General features: G+C 41.4%; 1 protein-coding gene across 1 annotated transcript in view; it reads right to left on the bottom strand.

Annotated features, from left to right (window-relative positions):
- Positions 1 to 25,512, bottom strand: part of zmat4a (zinc finger, matrin-type 4a) — a 97,293-nt gene that overhangs the window by 56,664 nt on the left and 15,117 nt on the right. Inside the window, exon 3 of the mRNA XM_061818310.1 lies at positions 5,943 to 6,032. Coding sequence (XP_061674294.1) covers positions 5,943 to 6,032 — 90 coding nt within the window. The remainder of the gene's footprint in view (positions 1 to 5,942; positions 6,033 to 25,512) is intronic.

The raw sequence follows: 25,512 nt of genomic DNA, 5'->3' as shown, positions 1-25,512 counted from the left end.
CTATAAAATCTTGTAATGACACGGGTTGACCGACATTCCCAGCCCACCCGGATGAGAGCAGGTTATCGCAGTAACTACAATGACCAGCAGCGTGTACGCTTGTCACATGCCATCAACTCAAAAAGCTCCAGATTTTGGGCCATGCCAGAACATGCACACTGTCTCAGTCTCTGGAGGCAGTGCTCTGCATGTATTTTTAGATTGTGCCACCTTGTATGCACAGCTTGGTCACATCACATCTATGCATTTTTACAGGGGAGGTAAACCCCCCCATCAAGAAATATGCCCTTTTAACAATACTCGGAGTCAGTATAAAGACCAAACATGGATGGGAAGAGAAGAAGGAGCGGAAAAGATGTTTGTGCCTGGTTCTGATGTTATTTTTGTCAATACCTTGAGTAAGTACTTGAAAACAATTTGATTTCATACTGAGAGTCACTTTTATTACTTTCAGGGTACAAATAGATTTTAACATAACATTAACTGAATTGGGTGGCACGGTGCTGTAACTGCTTAGATCAATGGCCTCACATTTCTGAGGTCTGGGGAATCCCGGCCTCACCTGTGTGGATTTTGTGTGTCCTCCCTGTGCCTGCGTGGGTTTTCTCCAGGCACTTCAGTTTCCTTCCACATCCCAAAACCATGTATGACTCTAAATTGCCCCGAAGTGTGTTTGTGAATGTGACTGCTGTGTGTCTCTATGTGGTCTGTGATTGGCTGGAAACCAGTTCAGGGTGTACCCTGCCTTCTACCCAATGATTAGCTATGATAGGCTTCAGTCCTCCCATGGCCCTTGTGAGGATAAGCAGCTCAGAAAATTGATGGATGAATACACACAAACACACACACACACTCCCATGGCGGCAATGTGGATCCGCCCATGGCTGCAATGGGGAAATGGGGATCCCCTTACTTAATTAATGTACTGCAAGCCCAGGTTGACAATAAAGTATTGGGATAGTAGTTCCCAGGATTGAGTGAACTCTGAAGCTCAACAGAGCAGACAGACTAGCATAATGCGCGTGGGTCCTCAACATGAGGGAAAAAGGTGAAATGGGGTATACATACTCGATTCAAGGAACGTGAAAATGGTGAAGATGTAGCTAAAACATCATTAAACACAACAAAGAAGAATCCTAAAATGTTATCTGCTCAGGTAAAGTTGCAAAACTAGCACTTTTGCTGAGCTTTTGCATGTTTTTGGGATGTGGGAGGAAACCGGAGTGCCCGGAGAAAACCCACGCAGGCACAGGGAGGACACACAAACTCCACACAGGTTAGGCCAGGATTCCCCAGAACTCAGAACTGTGAGGCCATTGATCTAACCAGTTGCAGCACCGTGCCACCCAATTCAGTTAATGTTACGTTAAAATGTATTTGCACCCTGAAAGTAATAAATGTGACCCTCAGTATGTGAGGGTGTGTCCCAACAATGGCACAAGGTAGAAAAAAACTTGGTTTGATGATCAAGAATTTAATGAGTTAATTGCCAGAGGGAAAAAAAAAAGTTTAAATGCCTGCTACTTTTGACTTTCATTGATCTGTAGTGCTTTCCCAACGGAAGGAGCTCAAATAGCTGGTCGCCAGGATGTGGAGGGTCCAAAAGTATCTTGCCTGCTCTGGACCTAGTTCGTGTTGCGTGCAAGTACTCAATAGTGGGTACCGTGGTGCTGTCAATCCGTTCAGTGTTTTTGATTGTCCGTTGCAGTCTAAGTTTGTCCTTTTTTGTGGTGGCCCCAAACCAGACTGTGATGGAGGTACACAGTACTGATTGGACAAATGCTGTGTAGAACTATCTCTGCAGCTCTTGTGAAAGGCCGTGCAAGAAGTATATCCTTTGCTCGGCTTTTTTGAGGATGGAGGTGATGTTTGGGTCCCACTTCAGGTCCTCTGAGACTGTAACTCCCAATGTCTTTTAATTCACGCTTGCTGCAAAGAATGCCAAGAAAATATTTTTTTGGAGCTGAAATACATTTGTTTGAAATGGCCTCTTAATTTTTTTTTTTTAAAGAAAATACGGGTTGTGATCAATGTTAATTTAAGAACTAGTTAGAACAGTTGATTAAAAAAAGAAAAACAATTGGTGGCTCTTTTTTTTCATATACATAATTGCTCTGTAACCAACCAAAATTATAATGTATCAGAATAATTGTTTATTCATCAACATTTTTAGGAGAATACTTGGGTTTTTTCATCCCAAAAAAGAATAAAACACAGTGGTTCCTTGGGATATGATTTGATTTAATTCCGTGACCATGCGCTTCAGACATTTGACCACTCCAGGGAAGTGAATAAAGTTGAAATGTCAAAATGAAGCTTCAGTTTATTCAGTAGCTTATTCTTTTATGTTGACAAAAAAATTCAACCCGATGACAATTGGTTGAGACATTAACAAGTTCTGCTTTATTTTCATTGTAAATGTCTTGCTTTTGATGTTAGGCATTTATTCTTCTATTCCTGTTTGTGGTTGTAACCGTTGCAGTTTCGAAATGCAGTTCATGGTCATGGCACAACATAAAAATAATAACAACACTAGGAGTGTATTTAAAGACAGAAAATGGAAGAAATTTCCAGTATGGCTGGATATAAATAGTATTATAAAACAGTTCCTGTAGTTATGAGTCCAACCAAGCAATTGGATTGAACATTAGCCATTCCATGAGTGATAATTATACAGTAGAGAATAACGTCCTCTAGTATCATTTTGCTTAGTTGTTAGTTGGTTTGAAACAATACCTAATTAACAACAATAACAATAATTGATTTTAAACAATGTGGAGCTCTATTGCATATACACCTCCTGAACGCACAATAATGAACTAAGCAGTAATTATGCACATGTGGCAGATGCATTTCAAAGATAACTTTTGACATTTGATATTGCATTGAAAAAAAAAAACTTTTCAGTTGCACAAGAATAAAATGTGGTAAACTGATGCAATGTCCTTCCTTTTCCTCATAAATAAACAAATCTTCAAATCCCAGTTCCAATGAAGATGGGTGACCAGTTTAGAGTATATCATATGTTTCATAATGCATTTACACCAGACCAAAAGAGAACTTTCGCTTTTGCAGCTTGGCAGCCGTTGGCGTAATAATATAGCGTGCACCTAGCAGCTGTTCAACGTGGACACACCAGTAATGTTTGATGCTGGATTTATTTTTCAAATATCAGGAACAAATAGTGTGACGGCCGTAATGAGGCAACAATCAATGATTTGCATGATAAAAATATGGACGTTCTGTAACTTTTGGCAGCTTTGGTAATCCTTTCGGAGCTCCTGCACCAACTTCCTCAGCCTTAATCCTGTTTATTTTAACTTGCCTCCTAGACATGTGGACTTCATCTCGCAACCCTGTCCCGCCCGATTCGATCCCCTTGGCCCATTCCTTTACAGATTCTGTAAATATTCATTTGATCGCTATTCTGGCACAAAGTACGTAGAGACACGGAACACCATTCACACTCACATTCACGTCACTAGGTGGGTACTTGAACCCACACTGCCTGCGTTGCAGTCAGGCGAATGTACCACTACACCATCAGTGACCCGCTATACACAAAATATCTAAAACATACACTGTACTGTATCCATCCATCCATTTTCTTAGCCGCTTATCGTCACAAGGGTCACGGGGAATGCTGGAGCCTATCCCAGCTGTCGATGGGCAGGAGGCGGGGTACACCCTGAACTGGTTGCCAGCCAATCACAGGGCACAACAAGACAAACAGCCATACTCACAATCACACCTAGGGGCAATTTAGAGTCTCCAATTGATGTTGCATGTTTTTTGGGATGTGGGAGGAAACCTGAGTGCCTGGAGAAAACCCACACAGGCAGGGGGAGAACACGCAAACTCCACACAGGCAGGGCCAGGATCTAACTTTTGTAAGAATTCACCATAACTTTATATCTGGAAGCAGCAAAATGTACTGTATACTGTATATCAAACATGTTTTGACTTGATTGCAATGCCTAACAAACACTTTATGCTTTTCACACTATCATAGCAGAGAGATTAGTGTGATGACATCCTGCGGCAGGCAACTACAGCCACATCATTTATGAGACAAAAATGATGCCCTACCCCAACCTTTCTGCTATTCAGACAGTGATGGAGGATTTTTAAAATTCCATTAACAATAAAGCTCTTAACATGAATCTGTCATGGTCCTGCTGTTCCAACCCCAGGTGGGGGTGTCCCAGCAGACCGACAATGATTAAGAGGCGCACACCTACCACCTCGGAGGGGGTATTCATCGTGGATCCCACCCTCATCAGTGACTTCCACGCGGCCCATCCTGAAGCTCGTGGGCCGTCTGGAGCCGGCTGTTGGGGGGGAGGGGGGTGGTGGTATTACTGTCATGGTCCTGCCGTTCCAGCCCTGGCTGGGCGTGTCCCAGCATACCGACGATGAGGAGGCGCACACCTGCGCCTCATCTCCGATGATTAACCCTGGTACTTATAGGAACCAGGGGACGACTGGTCTTCGCCAGATTGTCGCCTCGCATGCCTCGTTCCCGCACTTCCGAATTCCTGCCTCCAGCCTCCCGTGTACCGACCAACGGCTGTCTCCCGACCTACCCTGTAAGCCTGTCGCTACTGATCCTGCTGCTTGTGTGGACTGACTCGCCGGTTACCGACTCTGGAACAAATAAAGAATTTCTCCTCACTGCTTGCCTGTCACCCGAGTCGTGCATTTGGGTCCGCGCTCGAGTCTTGTTTGTGACAGAACAATCTGGCCATAACATGGACCCAGCCGACTCCAAAGCCATCCGGCACTCGTTACATGTCCGGGGCAGACGCTTGGCTGAGCAGGAGGCTGTCCTCCAGGTGACTAATCAGAGGCTCCTTGAGATCTGTGCCCGGCTGGACCCATGGCTAGCCTCTCAGGCACTCTCGCGGAACCACGACGGGGACCGCACGGAGCCCGCGAGCGTCCCGATCCTTCCGGAGGCCTGCTTCGTGTCCGGGTTCACCTGGGCAATCGAGACACGGGAGAAGTAGGCCTTGAGGGACACTCTGGGTCCTGCCGGTTGTCCTCCCGGCCGCTTGTTTGTTGTACCGTCACTGCGGGGGACGTCATTGACTGGGCTCACACCAATAAGACTGTCTGCCACCCAGGCATGGCTAAGACACGCTCGGTCGTCGAACAGAGGTTCTGGTGGCCTAACCTGGGTTAGGACGTGAGGGAGTATGTCAACGCCTGCCCAGTATGCATGGCCAACAAGACTTCCCGCCTGCGACCTATGGGGGAGTTGCGGCCACTGCCAATTCCCTCTCGCCCCTGGTCATATTGCTGTGGGCTACCTCCTTCCCAGGGGAACACGGTGGTGCTTTCCATCGTTGACCGGTTCTCCAAGATGGTCCATTTCATGCCAGTACCTTTCATACCCTCATCAGTGACTTTCACGCGGCCCATCCTGAAGCTCGTGGGCCGTCTGGAGCCGGCTGTTGGGGGGGGGGGGGGTGTATTACTGTCATGGTCCTGGCGTTCCAGCCCTGGCTGGGTGTGTCCCAGCAGACCGACAATGATTAGGAGGCGCACACCTGCGCCTCATCTCTGCTGATTAACCTTGGTATTCATAGGAACCAGGGGACGACTGGTCTTCGCCAGATCGTCGCCTCGCATGCCTCGTTCTTACACTTCCGAATTCCTGCCTCCAGCCTCCCGTATACCGACCAACGCCTGTCTCCCAACCTACCCTGTAAGCCTGTCACTACTGATCCTGCTGGTTGTGTGGACTGACTCCCCGGTTACCGACTCTGGAAGAAAGACTTTCTCCTCACTGCTTGACTGTCACCCGAGTTGTGCATTTGGGTCTGCCGTCGAGTTCGTGACAGAATCTGGCAGCTGAGATCTGACATGAGACACTTGTTTCTCAGTGGGTTCAGACAAGGGACATGATGTATACAGTACATATATCATAAATAACTTACGTTGTCTGTTCTGAGCTTCTTGGCAGGGCACCCTCCATCCACAGGATGTAACATGTAATACAGTCGCACTTTATTGGCATGTTTTCGACTCTGGAAAAAAGAAAATAAAGTGGTAGGAATAAAGCAATACAAGGCACATTTTTTCAATGATTTACAAAGAGTGTTATAGCTGTATATCGTATGCTACATACATTTTACATATTATGTTTGTCAAGGTTGCTTTGTTTCAATTAAACACTTTCTCATGCATGTTAGATAGTAAATAGTACTCACTCACCAGAGGCCTCACAATTCGTGGCTGTATTAAAATTTTGGATACCTTTTGACACCTGCTCTGCTAATATTACCACCTCAATTAGTGATAGTGTAGTTCATGAGTTTAGACGGTAAAATCATTGTTTTTAATATACTTATACTGAAAAACAATAATGTCTGCTCCACATTGTTTGGGGGGGCGGAGATCACAGATCATATATATATATATATATATATATATATATATATATATATATATATATATATATATATATAGATATATATATATATATATATATATATATATATATATATGTGTGTGTGTGTGTGTGTGTGTGTGTTTACTTCATTTTGCATTTTTTCATTTCCTCGATTAAATGCCACTAAACAGACAATTAACAGATTCACCTGATCCGATATTGGAAAGTTTTTGTTTTGCTTTTATAAAAAAGAGTATCAAAAACAGTGATTATGACATTATTACACTGATTAATTTAAACTGTCCATTTGTTTTCCCCCAAAAGTGAACAGTTAAACAGCAATAAATGAAACATTCACTTTTGGCAAATACAAGGCTTTTGGATTTTTAATCTGATTTATTATGATGTATTTGATCATGCCCTCAATCATAAATATTTTGCATACTACTCAGGTCAATTAAAGGAGGTGTTTATATAACTGTAACATGATTTAAAAATGTATTTTGTGCAAAATGTTCATCAACAGAGTAAAAAGAGCTACTGTAGAAGCAACATTCAACACTCACTCTTCTGTTATGATGTTTCACTATTCACTAATTATGGTTAACTATTAATAATGTGTTTAGGTATCGTTCTTAAAGCAATACAAGTATAGTGCTTACAAAATTCCCTGTACAGTTGAGAAAAGGTTCATGATGACAATAGTTTCACCCTGGAACAGATCCTCTCTATTTCTGAAGCAAAATTGCAATCTGTGAAAAGGAAGGTCAACCAGCAACCTAGAGTGGATTGTTTGTACCATCCCATTCCATTTTCAATATTTCTTAGCCTCACTGTGGTTGCTGGTGTGCTGCAGCCAATCCAGCTGACTCTGGGCGAGAGGGAGGTACACCCTGAACTGGTCGCTAGCCAGAATGTAGAAACAAATAACCATTCGCACTCACATTCATACCTATGGGTAATTTAGAGTTCTCGTTCAACCTATCACACATGTTTTTTGGATATGGGAAGAAACCAGAGTACCCAGAGAAAACCCATGCAAGCACGTGGATAACATGCAAACTCCAAACAGGCAGGGCTGGGATTCCTCAGAAGTGTGTGCTAAGAAGTCGTCCACTCTGGATTGTGGTTTAGTTAGTTATATTTAGTAGTCCATTATTTAGTAGCAGTTTGGTTAACACGATCCTCTTCACCATCTGACCCCAACCTCATTATTGTCTCATCTGAGCTGCACTCATCAGTACCCTGTAACAGCAGTGATACTCATGACTTACATCATTGTGCCATTTTTTAGTGAACATATATTGAAGTCTTTATAAAATTTACATTTACGTTGGAGTTGAGTTTTGCACCTTTCCATGACACACAATTTGGATATTTGTCTCACATGGATGTTTATTTGATGAGAGTGGCCTCATTAAAAAAGGGACAACTCAACTCAATGCATTTGCTCTCACTCACTGCCTGAAACTATGTTGAATTGAGAGTTAGAGCACGGTTCAGTGAGGGTGTAGCAGGTGTCTTCTTACAGGCTTTACATTGATCACTCAGGATCGGATCTTGGGAGTCACATCAAGGGAAATAATTGAGAGGAGAAGTTAGTTTATCTAAAAATGAGACAGCATTACAAGAAACACTGGTTTCCTATAACAATATGTCATACAGAGAAAAGATAAGAAAGTAAAATGAAAGGAAGACAGCTTTTTCTTTTACTCAGAGTTCTGATATTGTTATTTCACCGTGAAGGAGAGCGCAGAGGGTGGAAACGTAAAGTTTCGATTGCCGACTTCTCTTTGCAAGGACATCATACACAAGGGGAAGGATGCACAGATCTATTTCACAGTCTGTGATATTTATTGAAATCGTAAAAGTTGAGCTAGATCTGCTGAAATCAAAACTCACTAATGCATGACACTGGTCATTCTCTAAAAATGTATCAGATTGGGCTATTTTATCTTCACCAATAAAATGCTTTGCTTTGATCACCATTAAACCCATTCGAATTTGAATTCATGATGACAGAGCAACTTTATATATATATATATACATATATATATATATATATATATATATATATATATATATATTTAGGTGATACAGCTGCAAATAAGTATTTGAACACCTGTCTATCAGCTAGAATTCTGACCGTCAAAGACCTGTTAGTCCGCCTTTAAAAGTCCACCTCCACTCCATGTATTATCCTTTAATCAGATGTACCTGTGTGAGGTCATTAGCTGCATGAAGACAGCTGTCCACCCCATACATTCAGTAAGACTCAAACTTGTAATATGGACAAGACCAAAGAGCTGTCCAAAGACACCAGAGACAAAATTGTACAACTCCACACAGCTGAAAAGAGCTAATTTCCAAACAGCTTGGTGAAAAAAGGTCCACTGTTGGAGCAATCATTAGAAAATGGAAGAAGCTAAACATGACGGTCAATCTAAATCGGAGTGGAGCCCCAGGAAAGATATCACCTTGTGGGGTCTCAATGATCCTTAAAAAGGTGAGGAATCAGCCCAGGACTACATGACAGGACTTGGTCAATGACCTGAAAAGAGCTGGGACCACCGTTACCAAGGTGACTTTTGGTAATACACTAAGACGTTATGGTTTGAAATCATACATGGTACAGAAGGTTCCCCTGCATAAACTAGCACATGTCAAGTTCCGTCTAAAGTTTGCCAATGACAATTTGGATGATACAGAGAAGCCATGGGAGAACTTTTTGTGGTCAGATGAGACAAAAATTGAACTTTTTGGTCATAATTCCACTAAACATGTTTGGAGGAAGACGAATGATGAGTTCCATCCCAAGAAAATCATCCCTACTGTGAAGCATGGGGGTGGTAGCATCATGCTTTGGGGGTGTTTTTCTGCACATGGGACTGGGACGATAGCACTGCATTAAGGAGAGGATGACTCCGGCAATGTATTGTGACATTTTGGGGAACAACCACTTTCCCTCAGTCAGAGCATTGAAGATGGGTCATGGCTGGGCCTTTCAACATGACAGTGACCCGAAGCATACAGCCAGGAAAACCAAAGAGAGGCTCCGTAAGAAGCATATCAAGGTTCTGGCGTGGTCTAGCCAGCCTCCAGACCTAAACCCAATAGAAAATCTGAGGGAGCTGAAACTCCATGTGGCTCAGTGACAGCCCAGAAACCTGTCTGATCTAGAGAAGCTCTATGTGGAGGAGTGGGCCAAAATCCCCCCTGCAGTGTGTGCAAACCTGGTGAACAACTACAGGAAACGTTTGACCTCAGTAATTGCAAACAAAGCCTACTGTACCAAACATTAACATTGGTTTTCTCAGGTGTTCAAATACTTATTTGCAGCTATATCACACAAATAAATCGTTTAAAAAATCATACATAGTGATTTCTGAATTTTTCTTTTTACCTCTCCCACAGTGGACATGCACCTACGATGAAAATTTCAGACCCCTTTCTAACTGGGAGAACTTGGAATATAGCAGGGTGTTCAAATACTTATTTTCTTCACTGTATATATATATATATATATATATTATATATATATATATATATATATATATATATATATATATTATATATATATATAAATTTTTCATTTCACAAGCTTCAACAAACATGACTTGAGACAAAATCATTTTGTATGATTCAAGTGGAAATGAGTCGTGGAAAATGACCTTTTACGTGTTATCCAACAAAAAAACTTTAATGACTTTTGGTAATTTAGTACTGAAAAAAACCCCAAAGTTATTGGCTGAGATGCAAAGTGTCAACCCCTTGGTCTCAAGACAAGGGAAATGCTGTTTGTTGCTTCCTTTATCCTTGAAGTTCTTCAACTGGGCATAATTCCAGAAATCAGGATTCTGCACATGAAAAGTCTGAGTAAGCTTAACCCTGATCGAGCTCTCATCACAAAGAGACGACGGAGGCAGCGCACTGGAACACATGGACTGAGTTGTGGCGTGACACATCAAGTCAAGAGAAGGAAGCGATGGTGTCATTAAAGGTCAAGTGTCATCCCTATAAACATTCTAAAATAGATATTGTAATGAAAAATACATATAACATTATTCACTTCAATGTCTATACGAAAAAATAAATATGAGCGGAGAGCGTGTCGTCCATGCGCAAAGTTGTGGAAGTGTCATTCCACGATATCCAAGTGGTCGCCATCTTTGCTGCATCCCCTGTCCGTGATATCACCCCGGACATTCGCCATTGAAAACACGCAGTGGACCCTACTATGGGAGACAAACACGCCCCTTTTGACACCGAAGCTCCTTTCGAGGAAGAGAACATCACACAACCGAGTGAAGTTAAATGGGTAATATTACCCTATTGTTTTGTGCCATATTCAGATGATATGCGATCATGGCCAAATCCCCTCCTTGTCTGATCCACTTCCGCGGCAGAGATGAGCCATCACGGCCCGGTGCTGTGACAAGCCACCCCGGCCGACAAGGGCAGCTGGGGTGGCTCATTTTCAGCACCGAGGTGGCTTATTATGGCGCCGAGCCGGGCCGCTTTACGGCGTTGTTGTCGCACACGGCTGAGTGCGCCATTGTTGGGAGCGTTGTTCATAGCCACTGCTGTCCGCGAGCCGACGCAGCAGCCTTTGCTGGCGAGGCGACACAGCAGCCTTCGCTGGCGAGCCCGACGCTGTCCGACACACACATCGACACATTTAGCATGCCTGTCATATGTACGTGGATCTTTTGTTACGTTATGAGGGACCGATTATGTGGTCCGCCCCAAACTATTATTTTTTCTTAGTAGCTTTATACACACCTACCTGTCATTTGGAACCCAGGAAACTCTCGTCCATTGCACCCGTGCAATAAATTTTTTCATGACGAACCGGGTCTCTTAAAAATTTATGAAGGGTAAATCCATCCTCCCGAGTGTTCAAGCAATGTCCAGCAATGCAACGAGCCGACATTTTGGCTAACACGAAGGAACAACGAGCTAATTTCCCGAAGGTAAAACTAATAGAACCAAACGAGTCCACTTGAGGGCGGTCCTGCCATGTATGTCACTTCCTGCTTCTCCTCAAAAACAAATCCCTCGAGAGGATTTTCATGGCGGGAGTTACAAAAAGCTGTATACCTCAAAATCATGTTTTGTGGTGAAAAAATGCATGGGTCAATGTCGGCTGCCGTTTTTTTTTTCATTAATAACATACTTGCATTTCATGACAGTGCCCCTTTAAGTACAACTGCAATTGTCCTATCACTGTGTCATTTTACAACTTGTAGTATTCTCAAGAAGCAGTTCTGTAGGTTTTTTATTTTAACTCCCTCTATTTTGTAGTTAACACACAGAGGTCACATGGCATCAGGACTCCTACTTGTTTTTATGCACTAGACTCCATGTTGGTCTTCATTTTCTTTTACTTCTTTGATACTCGTATACTGTGTGTAGTGCTATTATGTAGTGCCCGTGAGGGCCCTATTTTTCTGACCGCTGTAAATCTTGCATGACATATGGCCAAACTCTGCACACGAGTGACTACTTACGTTCTAACATGCTGTCATATCATATACTGGTGTGTATGCCAGCGTAAAATGTTTGTCAATCAGGGATATTGAGTGGCATGTCAAATGGGATGTAATTTGCTGATGGAGTTGTATGTAAACGGGCACATTTACTTCAGAAGTTCATAATTTAAACTGTCAAATAAACTGAAAAGTCTAATCTGAAGACATGAAGTTAACCGCCTTCAATTCTCCACTGACATAAAACTGCCTCTGCGTATTGCAGCTATGATGTGGATATTTATTCACTAGTCCTTTAAGTCTTACTGGTGAATTACCATATTTCTATTCCAACAGAATGGTAAAAATTATAAACTGAATTATGTTTTAAAATTACCCTATATTCAAATTACTTTTTGAACGAAGTAGTGTCAATGCCATGCTAGCGGTGCAAGATTATAATAAGTATTACTTTTTGTTTACAAATAAAAACATGCTGTAGAACCAAACCTGAAGATTTCTTGCAAATTAAAAATCGTATAGACTTGATCCTAAACCTAAACTATACCCCCCTGCAGAAGTATTTATTGTAGCTCAATTTATATACATGAGAAGTGGTGGACGATTTTTAGATTAATTGAAGTGGTGGCCTCTGAGATTCCGATGAAATTGACTTATTCATCAGCCCAACTTACCATTTTTGTATCAGTGACAGGAGGAGATATTGAACCCATTTGTCCAATATCTCCTCACTCTGTTATGCCCTCTTGTCTCTGCTGCCTGAGCTCCATCCCTATCTTGAGCTGCCACTCCTCAGCCCCTCTCCACCCTTTGTCATTTTAAATACATAGCTTTCCCTGAAAGCATCCTCTCATCTCCTGTGTCTACATTATTCTACTGGAGCAACATGGACACATGACCTCAAGCTAAGTCAGGTCAGGTGAAGAAAAATAGTGCTAACGTGAGATTCGAGTGACCCAATATTTTCGAGATAGTAGCCATCCTTTGGACTAAATTCCTAGCAAAGCAAACATTTGAGATACAAACACTGTATGATTGCAGTAAACCCACCTCACTTCCTAACAAGCAGGAGTTTGGCACATAGTGAGCAAATAGAGTGGAACCTTCGAACATGATTCATTTTTGTGAAGTGTTCAATGTCTGAGTTGTTCAACCTCTGAAACATCTTTTTTTCTTTAGGAAATAATGTAAATGAGTTTATTCTGTTCCAGAACCTCAAATAGTAAATGCCCATTTTAATTCCTATACAGTATATGTAAAAATATGTACACCTTGCATTTAAACAATTAAAAATGAATGAACTTAAAGCATCAACACTAGCTGCCTTTTATTAAATTTTTATTCTTTAGGCTAGTTGAAATAGTCGACTTAACCATTTGATGCTAGCTTGCAGGAGCCGTAACAAACGTACCGCATTTCCGTACTTAGCATACTTAGATCCACTGTGGTTCACTCAACTTTCCTTTTCCTTCACTTTTGATAGACTTTCTTTTGGCCCATGGCAAAGAAATTACTACTTACTATATTATTAAATTACTATTAATATTCGTACAGGCGGAACGGTAGGTCAGCTGGTAAAGCGTTGGCCTCACAGTTCTGAGGTCCTAGGTTCAACCCCGGACCCGCCTGTGTGGAGTTTGCATGTTCTCCCCGTGCCTCTGTGGATTTTCTCCAGGCACTCCGGTTTCCTCCCAAATCCCAAAAACATTAATTGGACACTCTAAATTGCCCTTAGGTGTGATTGTGAGTGCGCCTGTTTGTCTCTATGTGCCCTGCGATTGGCTGGCAACCAGTTGAGGGTGTCCCCTGCCTCCTGCCCGTTGACAGCTGGGATAGGCTCCAGCACTCCCCATGACACTTGTGAGGATAGCCGACTATGAAAATGGATGGATGGATGGATGGATGGATGGATTATCTGTAAAACAACCGAGGCATTTGAACTCTGAGGTTCCACTGTATTCAAAAGACGTAAAGCTGTTTAGTGACAGTTGAGGTTTGCTGTCAAATAAAAAAAAAAAATAGACAAAAATAGCACAAATCAGCAAAATAACAAAATGGTACTGGATTTGAAGCCACTCAGGAAAATTGCCATTACATTATATTAAATGCAACAATACCATATTTAATACAGTAAATATAGTATTATGCATTGCAATATGGGCGGCACGATGGATCAGCTGGAAAGTGTTGCCCAAACAGTTCTGAGGTTCCGGGTTCAATCCCGGACTCCCCTGTGTGGAGTTTGCATGTTCTCTCCGTGCCTGCGTGGGTTTTCTCCGGGCACTCAGGTTTCCTTCACAATCCCAAAAACATGCATTCATTGGAGACTCTAACTTGCTCCTAGGTGTGATTGTGAGTGCGACTATTGTCTGTCTCCATGTGCCCTGCGATTGGCTGTCATCCAGTTCAGGGTGTACCCTGCCCCCAGCCCGACGACAGATGGGATTGGTTATAGCACTCCCACGACCCTTGTGAGGATAAATGGCTGAGAAGGTTGAGGAAGGCTGGATGGATGCACCCATATGAGTCTCTGTAGACTTGAAATAGTCAAATTAGTGTATTTCTATGAAATGCTTTTACTCTGCCATTGTTTGACAATTTTGAGCGATGGAAACAAATAAACTACTAATGTGCACTGACATATAACTTTCTATCCATGTTATTACCTGGAAGTGAGCTCTTAGTTTGAAAAAAAAAGTGCTGAATACTTCAAAGAAAACTCTGAAAAGTTAATGTTGTGTAAATGTATTATGTTTCTCTGAGAACATCTCCATGTCGCCCTACTAAGCCTGGGGATGTTTCACTCCACTGAGTTTGGTTTTTGACAGCTCATAGTATTATATCTCATCCGTATCTGTCAAAGGTTTAAAAGCTTTTGTTCATTGAATCATTTGGATCTCATGGTGATTCATCCCAAAAGTTGGTCTCATGAAAATGAAATGTGAGAAAAGAGAAGTAAAGAGAAACCCGAGGAAAATAAGTACTTTCACCCAAATGGAAAAAGTATGTTTGAAAAAAAAAAATCAACTGTATCTTGAGATGTACCTCTTTTACCTGGTTGAGTTAAGCACAACTTTTGTCTTGAAAAGGACAATTTCCATTAAAACTGCCATTTTGGAAGCGCGGTGGGAAAACTGGTGATGGAACACAGTGGTAAACAGTACTAAACTGTCCCAGCTTTTTTGTTGCAGCCATAAAATTCCAAGTTAATAATTATTTGCTGAAAACAAAGTTTATCAGTTTGCACATTAAATGTCTTTCTAGTGTATTATATTTAATATAAGTTGAACATAATATGCAAATATCTGTACATATTTTGTTTCTATTAATGTTCAACACATGATCCCAACTTCACTAGAATTGGGTTTATACTCTTTTGTTGCTCTCTGGGCCCTTGAGTACCGCAATTTCAATCGTCTGCATGTGTTAAGCATATTGAAGACTTGACAATAAAAACTCTTTGAACCTTGGATTGCAGCCTTAAAGAATCAATATAGAATGGAATCGGAAGCTAATGAATCAAAATCGAATTGTGAGATTGTTAACAAGCCCCTCCCGTGTATCCACTTTGAACCAAAAGGTTTAAAAGCAATCCCTCCACCAGTCTAGTCATTTGAATGCATCCATCACAAGAGATCAGTTATATTTTTCCATTTTATTAAAAATGTTGAGAAAATGGCAGAGTAGATTTCTTTTTGTTTTCCGTTGTGCACTAAATATTTATCAAAACAACTGTAGTCAACATTTATTTGTCAACAGTAAATACTAGATTAACATTTTCAGTCCATTAACTCCCAAGTCAATGAAAGTGATGTCATTGGATTGAGAGTAGCAATGTTAACATTTTTCATGCAGATGTAGACAAGATCATATTTAATATCTGTCGTACACCCAGTTGCAGCTATTAGGAGAACTCAAAGGCCTAATGATCCATGGGAAGTCGTCAAGAGGTGATCTCGGAAAAAGGTTTATTTTCTCCATCTGACAAAACAGGTGACACTTCCACCACAGTGCACTTTATTTCATTTATTTATTTATTTATCTATTTATTTTTGCTGATGCAGTAGCACAGCTGTAGAGCATTAGCATCACTGTTCTGAGGACCAGGGTTCAAATCCTTGCCTCACCTGTGTGGAGTTCGCATGTTCTCTCCATGCCTGCGTGGGTTTTCTCCGGGCACTCCGCTTTCCTCCCACATTCCCAAAACATGCATTAATTGGAGACTCTAAATTGCCCAAAGGTGTGATTGTGAGTGTAACTGTTGTCTGTCTCCATGTGCCCTGCGATTGGCTGGCCACCAGTTCAGGGTATGCATATTTGAACTGCAGGTGCCCCAGGGAATTTTCAGAGCTTTTATTACAGTGCTTCAGGCGGTCATTCGGGATTCATAGAACTGTCGGCCCATGTGTGACTTGGGTTCATTCAGCACTGATAAAAAACTTGGTAACATCGAAAGTCAACATTTTTGTATAAATCTCAAAATAGAGCTGATATTAAAAACAATCCTGGGTTTCGTTGTGCCTCTTCTATGCAATTACCATCCTTTGATTGTCTATGTGTAGATTTTTCAAATTTGCGGTTGCATCTGCTCATTACCGAAACACAGCATCTGGCTTTTGCAATGATGGAGCATGTCAGCTGCTTACAAGCTAATCTGCATATTGCGTGTCCAATGTGTTTGACCTTTAAAATTATTGATCAGTGTCGGAGAAGATTAGTGAAGCTCAAAAGCTCATGATTAGTCCTTGGGCTTAGTTTATATGGCATTCAAAGCACACACGAAGAAATATCTGTGAATATCAAAATATTTTTTGAACTGGAATTGCACTTTTGTAATTACTAAAATAAATCCCTGTTAAGTGAAGATAAATACCGTTTATTTAGAGGACAAACTGTTGATGTTTTAAATATTTCAGATGCCCAATGTATACGACGGCTATCACAAACTTAGTAAAAAAAAAAAAAAAAGGATATACTTGTTAAGGCTAGTCAGAAAATCATAACCAACAACCTTGAAGTACCAGAAATGGAAAAAGGCTGAAGTAAGGTCCAGTTTTTTAAAAAAGTTTTTTCTTCAAGATGCACATACATTACAGTGAACAGTGTAATGCCTTGTTTGTGCTTAGTTGCATGATGGAACTGCTGAATGTGTGAAAATATCTTTCACCATCAATATGTCCATTTCAGTTCGGCTTTTACTTCATATGAGCCTTTAATTTAATTGATAGCAAGTGATTCAAGAGGTCTATTTGAAACGAAGAATTTAACGTAAGTTGAATTTACTGTGGATTAAGAGTTTATAATTATTGTGGCTTGTGACTTCCAGTTCATCAAACACTATCCATGGATATGAAAAATTAAGCACGCTATTTTCTATACCATGTATCCTGTTCAGAGTCATGCAGAGCTGGAGTTTATCCCAGCTGTCTTTGGGTGAAAGGCGGATAAACCTGGACTGATTGCCTGTCAGTCACTGAACACATATAGAGACAATCATTCTCTCACATTCATACCATCACAGAGTGTGGAGTGAATCCATGCTGCTGCACTGAAGTGAGGTGAATATCAATAAAAAGAAAAAGCACACACGTGGCAAAGACCAACAACCTCCCAAGTGCTTTAGTTTTACAATTCCGTCACATATAATAACATTATAATAATAATCACCTAACAGGCGTAAGAAATTTTTTTTTGTTGTTGCTGCCTTTCATTTAAAAAACACCAACATCTGATAGCAAGCACTTTAGGACAGAGGTCCCACTAAAGCTGACAATACTGTGGAAAGGACCTTACTACATTTCATAATGCACTGTACCAAAAGGTTGCCCTGTGTAAATGTGTTGCCTTTGACCAGGTCTTCTCTAATGGCAGACCAACTGAGAAAACTGCTGTACACCACAGCAGCACAAAGCTACCAGCAATGTAACTAATTGCCGTCCAAATTAACAAACAGCTGTTTGCGGCATCAATCATACAAACAATGCATAGTATAAATAGAACAAATAAGATTAACTCATCATATTATTATGCATCATGCCTTCCTGGGAACTCTGAGTAGGAGTCTCCTATCTCTGGAGTAGAGGCCACTGAGGTGATTAAAAATATCTACATGCAAAGGCCCCGGAGGTGGATGAGATCCGCCCAGAGTGCCTACAGAGTATGGATGTCTTGGGGACAATTGACACACCTCTGCAACATTGTGCAGACATCAAGGACACTGCCCCTGGATTGCCACATCAGGGCAGTGGTTCTTCATTTTCAGAAGGGGTAAAGGAGGGTGTGTTTCAACTACAGGGGGATCACTATTATCACCATCCCTAGTAAGTTATATTCAGGGGTTCTGGAGAAGAGGGTCTGTCTTGAAGGTGAATTTCAGATTCAGGAGAAACAGTGCGGTTTTCTTCTTGGCTGAGGAACAGTTCGTCAAAGAGATATCACATTAAAAAAAGTCAAACTACTAACTTAGAGGATAAAATGTGAATCGATCAAACCATCGTCTCCAGTTATCGTTGCGAGACTAGCTCTTTTTAACATCAGATCACTCGGTAATAAATCAATGTTGATTAATGACTCATTACAATCTATAATTGGGATTTTTTTGTTGCTAAATGAAATGTTGTTAACAGAAAGTAGTTGTAATAAGATTTAAATGAGGCAACACTCACAAATTTTAATTTTATGAACAAGTGCCAAATGGGGAAAAAAGCCATTGATATTGCTTTAATTTTTAACATATTATTTCAGTGTATTGAAATTATACTGGGTGATTTTAGCTATAGGCGGCACGGTAGGTCACCTGGTAAAGCTTTGGTCTCACAGTTCTGAGGACCCGGGTTCGATCCCGGCCCCGCCTGTGTGGAATTTAATTGCTCTCCCCATGCCTGTGTGCGTTTTCTCCGGGCACTCCGGTTTCCTCCTACATCCCAAAAACATGCAACATTTATTGGACACTCTAAATTGCCCCTAGGTGTGATTGTGAGTGCGGCAGTTTGTCTCTATGTGCCCTGCGATTGTCTGGCGACCAGTTCGGGGTGTTCCCCGCCTCCTGCCCGTTGACAGCTGGGATAGGCTCCAGCACTCCCCGCGACCCTTGTGAGGCTAAGAGGCAAAAAGAAAATGGATGGATTGATTTTAGTTCTTTTGAATATCTCTGATTTTTAGTTATCAGTGACCCAAAGGGGCGGCATGATGGAGCAACTGGTTTGTGCATTGGCCTCACAGTTCTGGGGTCCAGAGTTCGATCCCGGACCTGCCTGTGTGGAGTTTGTATGTTTTCCCTGTGCCTGCATGGGTTTTCTCCGGGCACTCTGGTTTCCTCCCACATCCCCAAATCATGCATTAACTGGTGACCCGTAATTGCCCCTAGTTGTGATTGTGAGTGCAACTGTTGTCTGTCTCACTGGGCCCTGCGATTGGCTGGAAAACAGTTCACGGAGTACTCCGCTTCCTGCCCAATGACAGCTGGGATAGGCTCTAGCACTCCTGCGACCCGTGTTAGGATAAGCGGCTCAGTAAACGGATGGATGGAAAGACCTCCATGATACAGAACATTTTTCAGAACTGTTGTCAGTTATTTGTACTGACCACCTATTTTTTGTCATCACAGGAGACTTCAACATTCATATTGACAGTAACATGCATGGGAAAAAAAAAACATCCAAGGAACGTTTTGCCATACTAGACACATTTGACCTCTCTCAACATGTTAAGAGTCCAACTCACTCTGAAAGTCAGATCTTAGACATGGTCATATTGAAACGAAGGATATGGCTATTTCTGACCATTTTTGTGTATTTTTTTGAATAACAGATTATTCCAAAAGTTTAGGTGACCTCTATCTCTATAAAGATAAGGGTCATAAATGAGAGCACTGGCACTAAGTTTATGGACACTGTGGCTCTGCCACAGACTGTGAATGCTGAGACAGTTTATGAAGTTTTGGACACATTCTCCTTAAAAATCCCTAATGCCATGAATGCTGTCACTCCTCTTCATACTAAGACCATTCTGAGGCGACCTAGAACACCATGGAGGAGCATATTAATGGTCAAGAGCTCTTCATCAAAGTGTTGGACATGACATGCAGAGGCAGTCTGTAGCTTCATTCAAGCAATTGGAAGAACAAGACATAAGGCAGAACTAGGAATCTCCCTCGCCTAATGGAGCAAAGGTCAACACAACACTCCATCGCATCCAAGTTGAAGTTGAAATCCAACTGACACCATGTCCATGTCGCCATCCCATACCACTGCGCTCAAGACAACAATCCATTAAGTTTCAGCGACCACCTGACCTGATTTGACTTTCAACTCATATAACATTAATCACTAAAACTGCCTCCAACCAGATGATTAACATATCGAGAGTGAAGGCTTGAATGTGCCAAGCAGACTAGGAGAAGCTCAGCCATGCTTTTCTCTCAAGTAGACTTTACCATTGTTATGGTCTTCTGACTGGACTTCCCCAGAAAAGCATTACACAACTTCAGCTCATTCCTAAATGCTGCAACTTGGATTCTGACCAGAAGAAAGAGATCAGAACATATTACTCCATCACCGGACTCATGGCTGTGGTGTCCTTGAGAAAGTCACTAATACCTGCTCCCCATGTGTTTCAACTGCCCCCTGCTCCAGTGTGTTCTACTACCAAGGGTGTGTGATCTCTGTGATGGATAAAATTCAGAGAGCTAATTTTGTGTGTGTGCATGGATGTTCATGACAATGAAGAGGATTCTTCATCTTCTTAACTCTCTACACTTGTTCCCTGTCAGCTTTAGAATAGAGTTAAAGATCTGCTACTGGTCTATAAATCACTAAATGGTTTAGGTCCTGAATACATTACAGACTTTCTAATAGAATATAAATCCAGTAAGGCTCTGAGATCAACAGACTCAGGCCAGATAGTGGAGCACAGAGTCGAAAGCAAACATGGTGAGGCAGCTTCTAGCTGCAATACTGCACACAAATGTAATAAGTTGTCAACAGAGGTCAAGTAAGCACCAAGTGTCAGTCTTTAAGTCCAGGTTGAAAAACTCTTCTTTTCGTTCTCATGTGTATGATTGAGCATCTTAGATCATTTCCCATTTTAAATTATCTTTCTTGCACTGTTTTTTCACCTCGTAAATGTTTTTTTGTCTTTGTCTTTAAATTATTTTAATCATGTAATAAGTATGTGTGGGGGGCACGGTGGATCAGCTGGAAAGTGGCCTTACAGTTCTGAGGACCTGGATTCGATCCCGGCCCCGCGTGTGTGGAGTTTGCATGTTCTCCCCGTGCCTCCGTGGGTTTTCCCGGGCACTCCGGTTTCCTCCCAAATCCCAAAAACATTAATTGGACACTCTAAATTGCCCTTAGGTGTGATTGTGAGTGCGCCTGTTTGTCTCTATGTGCTCTGCGATTGGCTGGCAACCAATTCAAGGTGTACCCTGCCTCCTGCCCTTTGACAGCTGGGAAATGCTCCAGCACTCCCTGATCCTCATGAGGATAAGTGGCTAAAAGAATCGATGGATGCATGGATAACTATGTGTTAATTTGTTTGAAATGAGCTATATAAATAATTGTTCTTGGTTTTGCATTATTCCATCCATCCATTTTGTATACTACTTATTCTCATAAGAGTTACTGATGTGGCGTAGCCTATCCCAAATAACCGTTCGCCAGCCATTTGCAGAGAATTATTCCAACTTTTATAAAACGCAGACACTGTTAAAAGGTGCTTTCAATATGTCTGCTGCGTTAAGCGCTACTATAACTGTACCCTTTTAAATGAAAATGACTATGTGGCAACCATAACCAAGTATAGTGTACTGGATGTGCTCTTGCATGAACAATTGAACAGTGCACTTAAGTGAAGGGGTTTAAAAATATAGTCCTCTTGCTATTTTGCAGCACTAAAATTTACCTTTGTCACCATTCATGCCGCTTTTACATTTTTGACTGGCAAAATAGACAATTTTTAATGTTTACATTTCAATGTACTATTATTATATATTATTATTATTATTTTTTTTTCAATTTTAAAATTTTATTGTGTTAAGTATATAGTGCACCTACAGAATGTGGTAAAATCCAAATTTGCATAAGGACGCAGGGCTCATATAATGAGACGATGTAGTGCACCGTAAATCTTCACTGTCACTTACATTTTATTGTTTTTTTATTGTTAACATGATATACTATGAAAATTACACTGGAAAATGTTGCTTAGTATTCTACCCCCAATTACACATGGCTGCATCTGCTGTCAATGAGGAATTTCCCGTTTCTAATAATATGCAGCAGTTCAAAGGACTCATTCCTGTAGCGGGCAGAGCAGGCTTCTAAAGCACCTTTAGAGCACAAAACTGAATACACATAGAAAGATGCAGAAATTATTATGAGCCATACATGTCTTGGATCAAGGATCCAGAGGCTACCATGATTGACTCTGGAAAGGCACAGTAGCTTTGATAGGAAGATGTTTATCGATCACTTTCAGTCACTGGATTTCAGTAAGTGAACTGAAATGTGAAAGCAGCACTTTCTTAATCAGATATAATGATATTGTATGACTTTTAATGACCACTTTGTTCAAATCTTTTAGCTAATTTGGTGAGTGGTTTGCTTCAAGCAAGTGGAGTTGACTTCTATGTTGCACTTTTGTATTGACTGAGAGCCCAACTCACCTGAAGTGGAGCAGGACCATACCTTGAGTGTACTCATACAAGCCAAATTTGCCTCAATTAGTTTGATCAGCAGTCAACACATCATAATATCACTGTACCCGCTTGCATTTTGAATTGATTGATTTTAAAACAAAACTTTGCTCTTCTGTAAATTTATTTTTCTTAGTGACCACTTGCTATTTTTATGACAGTATTTCTATTTGCATTCCGTGTCACACGAGCAAAGGGTTCCAAGATTTTTAGTATTAACAGTGCATGCCCTATACAGTATACGCTACCAGCAGGCCAGCGTCAATACTTGTATAATATTATATATGGTCTCCTGGGACATTAATAATTACATTACTGGCCAGATTTGGCCTATAGATCCGAGTTTTATAAAATGCTATAGGATGATACTAACAACTCGCATGATGAACCAAAAATTTGCATGCAACCTCTAAGTATGTCAACATTTCGCTAAGGCCTCACGAGAATACTAATTCGAATTTGAAACAGTAATACAAACAATTAAAAAATATGTCTGTTTATGAGTAACCCTAGACCATGGGGTTTCAAATATATGGCCCGCGGGCCAGAACCAGCCTGCGAGGATGTTCGATCAGGCCCGCAGGATAATTTAAAAGTTAAAAAAAGCATAAAAGAGATGGATATTTTTCCGTTTCTTTTTTAATAAAATGAAATACATGGATTATCGGCTTCGGGGGGTGGCACACTGTTTTGATCAGAGTAGAAGACAAGATTTTTTGGTCAGAGAAGAAGACAACAGCAAGCAATTGTACAGGCCAAAAGATCCCAAGTATCAGGAACAAAAACAAGTCCAGAAAAGACTAATGCCTTTAAAATGCTGCCTTAGATACCGTTTACATTGAAGAAATACAGCTCTGTGAAGATGAATCCTTACTGTGGTGAGTAAAAAAATGTGCAATTTAAAGTTAGTCAGCAAATTCACTGCAAAACAGTATGGTAGAATTCTACTGTTCATGCAACTCCATGAGTTTTCAGTATGTATTGTATGTGTATGTTTCATGTATGAAGTTTACACATTTACAGGACACGTGAATACTTTCGTCTTTACACATTAAATAGCACTCTCCTTAGTTTGTAAGGTGTAGGCTGGAATTAAATTTAGATTTTATACGCACATGTGTAAATGGTTTGAAAATTCCTTTCTTTGTACTGTAAATCTCATTTAATCTTAAAGTGTATTACTTGCGTAATTTCCGGCCTATAAACCGCAACTTTCAACCCTGCGGTTTATGCGGTAATGCAGCTAATTTGTGCACTTTTTTTATAACGGCCGCGAGGGGTCACTCAAGCGGAAAAGGTAAGAGTGAGACTGGTGGAATATTTGTGCTGAGGAAGTGACTTTTACCGGTCCGGCCCTGTTAGCACTGCGGTAGCGTGTTACTGCCGTGTCTCAGTGCTTTTTACCGGTATGTTTTTTTTAACTGGCCCTGTTAGCGCAGCGCTAGTATTAGCGCGGCGGCGCTAGCTTTAAACTCTCTTTGTACTGTATTTCTTTGTAAATATCTTGTGTTTCAATGTGGGTTTCAATGTGGGCACTTGCAGCTTTTACACAGCTGCAGCGTGTGTATGTACAAAATGGTATTTCCTTTACAAATGTATTGTGTGAGGCTTATACCCAGGTGCCCTCTGTAGGCCGGAAATTACTGTATATTTTTCAGTACCAATTGTTAAAGTTTTGTGCCTTTGTACAATCAGTGGGATCAGTTGCAATGTATGTATGTGAATAAAGTAAAGTAAATTTGTCTAAGGAAATCTGAGGTGTGAAATGTTTTGTAAAAGGAATATTCATAAAATTTCAAAATTTTCCTAATGTTCTTGTGATTCTTTACCCCAAAACAAAGGAAAGACATGATATTTTGGTAATTTAGAGCAGAGTATGCTATAATTTTAATGGCACGGCCCACTTGACTTCTAATGAGGCCTTATGTGGCCCACAATGTGAAATGAGTTTGACATCCCTGCCCTAGACAGTTTATTCCCTAATTCACACCGCTACAAAGGTTCTGTTATCATTCAAGGGGAATTCCAGTGCTTCGCATGAACAATATATCCAATAGGTCATGTAATATGTACTCTATTTTGACAATGTGATGTCAAATCCTCTCTCATTTAATAGTGTTCTGAGAAGATTATTATTGACAATTACGAATTTTCAGGGGTGCTGCCATTTTTGTGAGTCACATGAATTACGTGCGCGGATATGACGTGTAAAGTGCGCACCAAAGGCTCGATTACATTATCACCAGCGCTGATTTCTCAGACTTATCCTCATCTGATGAAGAAATAGCAGTATGGGTTGATTGAGAAGACGGAGGAATACTTCCATACAGATTTGAACCTGTGTCTGTAAATAATGTTCAATATTTGGATGGTTCTTCCGGCGGAATGAGACTGGAGTCTAATTACTCGGAGGGCTACGTGCGGGATGTAAGTGCATAAACAAATTCCCCCGGAGCTCCAGGCCGGCAGCCACGGAAGGTTCTTCGGACGGGAATGACGCAGAGTCTGACGAGCGAGCCAAGCTTCGACATCTGGGGAGGCCTTTAGCCGAGCTTCGGTGGCTTTGGAGACCTTTAGCCTAGCTTTGGCGTCCATGGCTAACGAAGCGGACGGCGGCGGGCCACGAGCCAAGCTTCCAAGCGGCGGAAGCTGTTAGCCCTGGACACCGAAGCTAGGCTAAAGGTCTCCGCCACCACCGAAGCTTCGGCTAAAGGCCTCCGCCGCCTGAAAGCTCGGCTTGCGGCCCGCTGCCAGAGCTCGCTCGTCAGACTCCGCGTCATTCCCGTACGAAGAACCATCCGCGGCGGATATTTGATATTTTTCTTGCCACAAAAAATGCAAATGTATGCAAACAAAACCCAAAACAGGTTTTTTTCATTTCTTCACATTTGCTCTCATCTCCACCATGACCCAAACACGTCAAAATGCATTAG

Source organism: Syngnathoides biaculeatus, chromosome 4 (genome assembly GCF_019802595.1).
Source record: "Syngnathoides biaculeatus isolate LvHL_M chromosome 4, ASM1980259v1, whole genome shotgun sequence".
NCBI classification, from domain to species: Eukaryota; Metazoa; Chordata; class Actinopteri; order Syngnathiformes; family Syngnathidae; genus Syngnathoides; species Syngnathoides biaculeatus.
The sequence above is the reverse complement of the archived record's forward strand: the minus strand, read 5'-3'. Positions and strand labels throughout refer to the sequence as shown.